General features: G+C 39.3%; 1 protein-coding gene across 1 annotated transcript in view; it reads left to right on the forward strand.

Moving 5' to 3' along the window:
- SORBS2 (sorbin and SH3 domain containing 2) overlaps positions 1-9,460 on the forward strand; it is a 79,353-nt gene that overhangs the window by 17,846 nt on the left and 52,047 nt on the right. The window contains exons 8-10 of the mRNA XM_085311306.1: positions 2,233-2,408; positions 7,638-7,704; positions 8,792-8,836. Of these exons, the coding sequence (XP_085167432.1) occupies positions 2,233-2,408; positions 7,638-7,704; positions 8,792-8,836 (288 nt within the window). The remainder of the gene's footprint in view (positions 1-2,232; positions 2,409-7,637; positions 7,705-8,791; positions 8,837-9,460) is intronic.

Consider the following 9,460-nt stretch of genomic DNA (forward strand, 5'->3'; position numbering starts at 1 on the left):
TGGCGGGGATTGCAAATGACTGCCGAGCGCTGTGTAGCCGTAACGACGGGACTGTCTGTTCCTCTACCTCCGAGGGGAAAAAATGCAAGAAATAATCGATACAAGTCCACTTGCACAGCCTCCATCGGATTTTGTACACTGCTGCTCCCTGCAGCTTCTGTAATCCGCAGTGAAAACACCGCCACGAAGCACGAGTCTCTGGGCTTTCGAACACCTGCAGTCGTGTCAGTTCGTAATTTATTTATGTGTTTTTTGTAGGGCATTATTTACTGTTTTGTTTTAAATACTTAAACGATCAGCCCCAYAAAGGAGCTCTCTGTTTTGTCAGCATAGTCCAGTTCTGCCAGTACAGTCATTTGCTTGCCCTTTTCTCCACCAGTGTTTGCATATTTAGATAGCACATACATGCAAAAACCACTCTGAATGTGGTCCTAGCRTTTACTTCTTGGTAGTGCAGGCAGGCAAATGAGGTGGCAGCTCTGGCTCTGAGACTTACGGCTCAGGTAAATGCTGCTTAACCATGTCTAAGCGATGAGCACAAAACCTGTGCRCGTGGCTTCCTCCACATCCCAAAACCCTGGGTTCTTTGATCACTTCCACTTTCCTGATCTATTTCTTTATCAATTTTGTTTTAGAAATACCTGAAACAAAGTGTTTTTCCCTGATTTTTGCTCCTGTGCATTGCTGAAGTTTTACGTTCCACAAGAACAGCCTGATTTTATTCTCCTTGTTCATGAAAAAAATCTCACTGATGGCAGCAGTTTGAGGCCTATAAAGAATGAAAGCTCAAATCCCAAAAGTTTTCTAAATTTAACATCCTGCACTTTGGGAAGAAGGCCCAAATATTCAGACATTTGCCACACAGAGATGCCCCTCACCATATATGTGTAGTACTGGATTATTTACAGGATTTTAAACTTGAGTAAACAGCTGAAACAGTCATGCCAAATGCAACTCTTTGCAGTAGGAGGAGGCAGAAATATTTGAATTAAAATTAGAGCTTTGAGTAACCAGAGCACTTTTCACCAAATTATATTATAGTTCAAATCTTTTGCTTCAGAAAAATGAAAGGATTTTAATGGCACATGAAGGGCAACAATAATCTTTGCCAGTAGCGCTAGAAATATTTATCTTTACCCCCTACTTTCATTTATCCTTCAGTAGGAATATCTGACAAACACCGTATGTGCTCTTGCACAAAAACATGTTTAGTTGTAATAGCCCACTAGTTAYTTACTGAAACACACGGTATGAAGGACTTGTTCTGCATGCAAGAGACAAGTACCTCGTCCACAGCATGAGGGAATCTCACGTGACACGACCCAGCGGTGAGGCATTTTTTGTGAAATCARTGACTCGCGCTGAATTTTGGAGCTAAAAGGTAATAGCAGCATATTAATTAATTATAAAGGGAGAGTTGGGGGAGAGCGATAGAAATCTTGCAGGCTGGTAGGAACCAACAGCAGCCTGCAGTACTCACCTGCAGCACGGAAGGTGGATCATCAGACTGCTCTATGAGTGCAATGTTACCGAGGCTTATTTTTACAGACTGTGTGAAGAGATGCTTAAACATCCCAATGTACCTTTAGGAGATGAAAACTATCTAGTTTTTTGGGGATTTTTTTTTTTTGCAAAATGTCATGCATTAGAACTTAGTATTAACACATATGTGTTAGACATATGGTGAATCTTGGTGGAATTTGAATGAAATCCATAACACATATGTGTTAGACATATGGTGAATCTTGGTGGAATTTGAATGAAATCCATTGCTGTGCTTACAAGACACTTATTTTCCACATTGTGCTATTTGGGGGAGGAGGAGAAGTATTGAAATTATATCACTAGTTCAAAGGACGAGCAGGAAAGATGCAAGTTTGATTCACAGGAATAAAAGGTTGTGATACCGCTGTCTCTCAGTAGATTTTACTGGGTTTGTGGGGGGTGGGTTTCTCCTTTTTCATGGCCAAGAGGCTTTGAAAAAGTGCCTCTAACCTGAGAAATTCTGAGTTGAATAGCCTAATGCATTAACATGCTTATAGCTCTGGTGACGTAAGATTAAGCAGGGGGGAAGCCCCAGCTAAGACAAGCTAAGTTTTTATGAAGYGTGCATATGTGTGCGGTTCCTAGGTTGCCGTCGAGTCTTCGTACAGCACGTTRAAACTGAAAAGCGTAGCTGCTAAGTGTGACCACTGTGCCATTACACAACGCTCTGTCACGTTATCTTTACAGAGTCCACAGAGATGTACTCACAGCACGTTCAGTCTCTTGGCAGCAGCACCACCACCAGTACAATACCCATCTGTAGATCCTTGGAGGAAGAGAAAAAAATTACAGTCATTAAAGCTCCGCATTATGCGGGGATTGGCCCGGTAGATGAATCTGGAATCCCGACAGCAATTAGAACGGTAGGAAATTCTGGGGAATCTGTGTATGAACTCGTACAATGAATCGATTGTTGGTAATGGGTTTTTCACATTCTTCTGGTCTTATATAATGTGGAATACAGCGTGCGTAATCAAGGGGCTCATGAATATAATATTGTGTGTTGAAGGAAAAGGAGACCGCTGATGGGAGCGTAATTGGGCAACCTCATGTTTCCAGTTTCAATTATGAGTAGTCAGAATTTTGTCTCTTGCGTCGTTGCCTTTTGGATATATGCAGTAATTGCATTTGTCATGTCATTTTTAAAACTAAAGTTTATACATGCTATGTATATGTGTGTGTTTGTGTGCATGCAGCTAAATATATATATACATATTTTTGTATGTATACATACATATGTGTATATATATATAAATATATCTATCGCATGCTCCTGCATTTTGGGTGGGTGTCCTTCTCATTTCATCAGTGTGGTGTAGAAATTCATAGTGTTGTTCCGATAAGAATCCAAGYGACTGCTGTTGTCGTGGGAACGCAGTGCCTAAGCACGGTGCCCTTGGATGGCACGTAAATGAGCAGCGTGGAAACCTTTCCTCTGTGACTAGCCCGCTTTGGATGACCTGCCGCTCGTGAGTGCTTTAGGGGTCCCAGGATGGCAAACTGAAGAGTTTTGTTTTCGCTATGCTGGAGCATTCTTTCCACTCCGCTGTCAGGGCAGCCTCTTCTGGCTGGTCCAGCCAGCGCAGTGGCAGCTGCACTAGCTCTGCGAAGGAAGTGCTTGCTGGCCTTGCCAGTCGGAGGAGAAGTCCTGTGCTAGCCGGAGAAAGAGTAAGAAGAGCGGGAGCCAGGATGAAAGCTGCAGAGCCCTTGCAGGTGAAGTKTTGGGAGGTGCAAGGATGTAGCAGCTGTTGGATATATCCTCCCTGCCAACGCTGACATATGGGGCTGTGCTGTAATTGCCAAGAACTGCTTCAGTGGATTGAAAAATTAGGGGGAAAATCAGGAATTGATGGAGAGAGACGATAGGAAAAATTCAGAATAAGTGGTAAGACGGGGACAATTTTGATAAGAATGGGGGGAAACTCTGGCATTTCTTGCRCTCTTTATTTCTGATATAGACAAATAATATCATCAGAACTCTTTTAAAAAATGAACAAATTTACTTGCAACAGTGCTCTAGCTTCCTACCCTTTCTCCAAGCAAATATGTCCCTTTATGTAGGATAAAGACGTTATTTTTGTTGGCTTTTTTTAAATAGCAGTTTTGTTTAATAGGGTGGATATTAGTTATATAAGAGTATAACAGAAATCCCCCTCAAATGTGCTTAATGGAGTTGGCAAGCTGCCAACTTATATTTAACTTTCAGATCAGATGGTCTGAATCTCTAAGATTTTCTCCTAAACGTCTGCATGCAACTTGAAGTATGACATTTTTCAGCTGCTCTTGTTTTATGTTGTTTCAGTTTCAAAATATCTTGCAGCTTTTAACTTCAGTATTGCAGAAATGAGACTCATGATCAGATATGAGTAAAAAGATTATGCCTATTTGTATGTATGTGTGTGTGTGTGTAAGAGAGTATGTCTGTCTTTTTGTGTGTGTGTGTGTGTAAGAGAGTATGTCTGTCTTGAGTGCTACTTCGTGCACTTATTCTGCCTCCTTAGGACTTAGCTGGAAGTAAGACTGTTTTCAAGATGTTGATCTGAGATTACATTTTACATATTGACAAGTAAATCTGAGCCTGCTGTAGCCTAGTAGTGTGAGAACAAAGGTGATATAGTTGTCAGCAAAAGACTCAAATAGGCTGCACCTCAGCATTTCTCAGGAGTGTGGTACTATGCAGAAACATGCAAAAGTGCTGTAACTGCATTTTCTACAAACAAGAGAAGGTGGGATAGATAAATGGCTCACTTTTTCTCCAAGGTCAGTGGGTAATCCAAATAGGAATCTTCTCTAAGAAAGTTCAGACTTGCTCTGTCTGGAAGCAGAAGTTTTCAAATTAGCTGAGCTTATCATTGCATGCAAAGTTTAAACGTTTCTTATTCTTCCATCCTTAGGAGAAGGGCAACAGTCTTTCAAAAAAGCAGCAAATGCAGATTCAGATGTGATAGGTGACAAACCCACTGGGTTCTGAAACAGCACACTACCTAATGGGAAGCTTRTAAGAAAAAAAAATAGTATTTAGGAGTGTGTGTATTCTGGATTCAAAGTGCTTTTCAGGAGTAGAGAGGTTTTTCAACCTGTGATGATCTCCCTGTCTTTGCTTTCAGAACACCGTTTGTGAAAGCTGCTTAGCCAAGGAAAGCAGAGTGATGCTCTCTTGCCTTTCTGTTCCCGCAAACTGTCCCTGTCCCAAGTTGCTGAGAGGGGAAGGGCTCATCTAAAGCTCTTCCTTCTCCCAGAACTTATGTACTATCTTAGCGTGTTACCTTCATACTATTTTAGCTCCTGCCAGCTCAGGAAAGTGCAAGTCTGAAGCTTGAAAATTCAGACRTTGTTGAGTGTTGCCACTGTGCCAAGCCCTGCCCCAAAGATGGTGAAATTCCAAGGCACTGAAGATAAAGTCTTTGGAAAAAAAGTGATTAAAACGTTATTCCAGAAAAGCATTTAGTCAAATGGCACAACCAGACTTTACCACTGCCAGGGTCCTAGGAAAAGAAAAAACAAATTTATGGAAAGTGAAATGACTGCAGTGTTTTAGTTGTATTAAAACTATCCAAAATGATTGCTTTGCGGGTGACCATCAAAATCAGCACATTGAAAAAGACTCTTKATTTTGTAAGAAGGAAAAACTTGTACTCCATAGTTAGCAAAGTAACATTTTAGCTAGGAGAAAAAAAAAAGAAAAATTAAAACAGAAGGTCTGCTGAGATTTGTACCTGTGTCCTTTAATTGTGAAGTCTGGTGAATTGTTAGACTATTGCAGTGATGACGCACTTCTAAATACCAATTGCAGATACTTTTTGTGCCCTCTGAAGGCTATTCAGCTGATTGTTCATTCACATATGATACACGTGTTCCACCATTTAATTGCAATAACATATGCAAAGGAGTATGGCATCTGCCATGAGTTGATGCATTGATGTAAACTGCTGATTTCTCAAACAGATTTTGACTTTTGGGGTTAGTGAATATAAATTGAGAAAGTATATTTTGAAATTAATTTATGCTATACCTGAACACATCTTATCTGGCTTGTAATGTAAWGCCAAATTACTGGCTGAGGCTTTGAATATGGAGTGGGGTAAGGATTCACAAGAAAAAAAAAATAAAAYGCCCAAAAATATGTTGAGAGTGAGAGTAATATGACCTTTTTCTCCGGTCACGTGGAAGCCTCTCCATACTTGCTCTGTATGTGGATTTTTGTGTATTTTTGGAGGACCTGGCCAATTAGGAAGATCTGGCAAAGAGATATCTACACATCTTTGTCACTTGGCAAGCAGTAGGGTCCTAGCAGTAATATTTTTGCACAATTTCCTATCTATTCACCTACCACAAATTCAAGCTCAATTGGAAGACTCTTTTGGCCCAATACAATCAAAGAGGTGATGCGGTACAGTGGGAGCAGCACTGGTTTGTGCTGCTGTAGGATATGAGGGATTTCATGGAGGACATGGTCGCATGCATGAATGCCTTCAAAGTTGCTTTAGAACTTACCTTGGGTGACCTTGGAGCACCCAGYGGCACATTTGCTTGAAGTCCTGCTYGAAGTTATTCTTACTTGAGTTTTGCTGGTATAGATGTTTAATACGTTTAGGGAAATAAAGTTAAAATGGCCCAAATCTACTTCTGAGAAACATCTCTTTGGCAGAAATCAGGAAAGGAGGTGGGTAGGGCCTGGTCTTGATGCAAAGCTAATAAGTAAGCAGGCCGCAGTGAAAAACATAACCTGCCACTTAAATTTTTTAATTTCCCAGCAGATCTGTGAATTTTTCAGTTGACTGTCAGCCCTTCCTTTAAACAACAAACCAAAAAAAGCCATTTAATTGCTATTTTATGAAAACTCATATTCATTCCTCAAAATACAGAAACATCTTCTGCCTAGTTCTTATAGCTCTTCCTTTAGCAAGARCTCACTAATGTTAGCAAAACAGATTAATTATGTATAGTAATTTTGACAAGAATTTAGCAAAAGTGTGATTCATTAAAATGACATAGAGTCATGTAAACGTACTCAGATCTTCAGATTATTTTGTAGAGGTGAATATGTGGATTTTCACTTTTCACAGGAAAGAGGAGTGGGCGGAGGGATTACAGATTTGGTATTATCTAATACAAGATGATACACATCAGATGGGATCCTCTGAACTATTCCTGTGGATTCCAACTAATGCAACTAATTCCATGGGGTTATAAGATAATTTGGTTCATCTGAATTAAAACTTTTGCTAGTCAGAAAAACAAGTAAAATTTTAGGACCCAGGAAGAATTAGAAAAATAATCCTGAAAATGTTTGCCTTAATGTAATCAATATTACTTCTTTTTCTGAAATACTATAATCCTGTCTCAAAGAAAGCTGACCCAAAAATAGAAAAGGTGAAAGGGTGAGACAGAAAAATAATTAGAAGCATGAGCAAATGTTGATGTGAGGAGAATTTGGAAACTTTGGGACTGCTTAGTTTTCAAAAGTAAAGATACAAATTTAATGAGTCATATTAATAGGTGAATTGCATTTACCTACTTATTTCTTCTTAAAATAGAAGAATAAAAGAAAACTAAGTTTTCTGGAAGGGCAAAGTTAAAATTTATAAAAGTAAATACTGTTCACATATGACCCCAATCTTAACTCCTACATGTAGTATTGTCTTGACACTTTTCTTGGTAATATTCCAAAGTATGTCTGCATTAACATTTTCAAGATAATTTAAGTCAGAAATTGCCAAGCATTAAAAAGAAGGCTTGGAATAGCTGAGGTTCTTGCATTCTGCTGTAAAATCATTGTCAAATATAGGATGCTAAGAAAGTGATAAACTCTTTTCTAGCACCAGTTCCTATATTCCTAAGCATGGCTACTCTCCGAGATCAGAGTCTAAAACTGTATCAGTGTTGAATGGCTTCCAGAGTTTGTTGCAGAGGTTCCTAGATGGAAAACTAAAAATACATCACTTGAAACAGAAGGTATGAAAATGGTAATATTGAATAGGGGACAAAGCATGACGGGCCTTAACTCTGCGATCAAAGTAGCATTAAAGATTTGATCAGATCACAGATAATTTTATTTCTTTGTTAATTGTTGAAAACTGTATTTTATTTAGACAGTTGACAGGCCGAAGGATTGGTACAAGACAATGTTCAAGCAAATCCATATGGTTCATAAGCCTGGTAAGTAAGTTTTTTGTCTTGGCTGTGTATTTCTCAGTATTAAGAAATGCACTTTTCTGCCTTTGGATTGGCTGTTGAATGAAAATCCAAACGTTCACTGAATATGAGATAGRGAATCAAATCAAATGGTTAAATGGRATCACAATTCTTATTTCTGAGAGAGTTATCTTCCTCTGCTAAAAGCTGAATGGATTTATTTTATTACAAGAAATAAGTCAAAATTAAAGTGATTAAAATAGGTGTGAAACCAGTAGGGTTCCTTGTCACCGTGGCGTGATGCACGTCACAGCGATCATTGCCTGCCCCCTCTCCARTGCGAGGGGTCACAGCACACTCCAGCTTTCTTCTGCAGAGCCTGTTGTTAGAACCACACAGGCTAATAGGCTGTTTTACGGTACGCTTTGGTGTTTAAATTGAGTTTTTTCCATCTCATGTCATATTTGTTTTTGTTGAAATGGAGCTTTGGTGACAGTACCAGCTTTAGAGTTATCCTCCTTTGTCATGGTTGACATCCAAGGATGCTCAGACACTGCATGAAGAGCAATTTGCTCGATACACCTTTGTGGAGGAAGGAGGTCTGCGCCGCTGAGGTATAGCTTCCATTCAGCATGGTTGTGCACAGTGGTAGCAGGAGAATTTAAAAAAGYAGCATAGGGAAAATTTTGGCTTCCAAGGTCTGTTCTGAGCACTAGTCACAGTGATAAGCATTTCAGGTTGTTTTTCATGGTAGGAACAACCACTTAATAGTTTCTAATAAAACTGACAAAAGGAAGAAATGGAGCATGGGGAAGGGAGACAGACAGACAAATAACTGTAATTTGCAATTTGGGGTTAACCAGTAACTACATAACATGGGTGTCATGGCAAGACAATACCATTTTTAGCAATAAGATGGTAAAAATAACCTATGGTAAGTGCAATGGGAAAAGGGAGTCTCCAGAAAACACCCACATGGTGAGATGAGGTGAAGAAGTACAGGGCTTGGCAGCCTACCAATCTTCCGTTTGTATTTGCAAGAACGAAGCTGCATTGCTGTGATAAACTGGCAGGTGTTGCACTGTGGTAACGTCTGTATTTCTTTTTGTAGATGACGACACAGACATGTATAATACTGCATATGCATACAGTACTGGTAGGAATTATTCCCTCCCTCGCTTCAAAATGACGCATTTGTTAATGTCAGCAAGTAACAGGGGTAGTCAGCTAYTCAGGCTTGCTTTTATAATATTTATGTAAACACTTTTTGTATCATTTTGTTTTATCTCAGTTGGTGGTTTTTCATGCCTTTTCCCCCAAATGAAACAAAGTTTAGTTTTCATTTCATTCTTGCTACAGAAATGTATTGCAGCTGTGGGCCTCACCCTGCAGATGGAATACATTGTAATACTGTAGTTTCTGATTACCTTGCATTTATTTTCACTAATAATTGTGAGTAACTTGGCCTTTTCATGTCAAAATGAAAAGGAAACTACTGTGTAAATGTACAAATGCTAATTACATATATGGGAAGACAAAGATATTTGAGGGGTTTGTCCTTAGAGCACCTTTTTAAAATGTGCAATAAGATTGCCTAGTCAAGACGCTTCTGTTTTATGATCCTGTTCATTTTTGCTATAGGCACTGACATTGACGTCATTTAGCTGCAGGAAAGACATACTCATCGAATACTTACATAACTGATACATCTTTCAGAGAGGGCAGAAGTGTTTACTAGAACCAAAAGTAAAAGTGTGAATATACTACATATGCAAAAAAA

Source organism: Rhea americana, unplaced genomic scaffold (assembly GCF_003343005.1).
Source record: "Rhea americana isolate MKP2758 unplaced genomic scaffold, rheAme1 scaffold_34, whole genome shotgun sequence".
In the NCBI taxonomy this organism is placed as follows: domain Eukaryota; kingdom Metazoa; phylum Chordata; class Aves; order Rheiformes; family Rheidae; genus Rhea; species Rhea americana.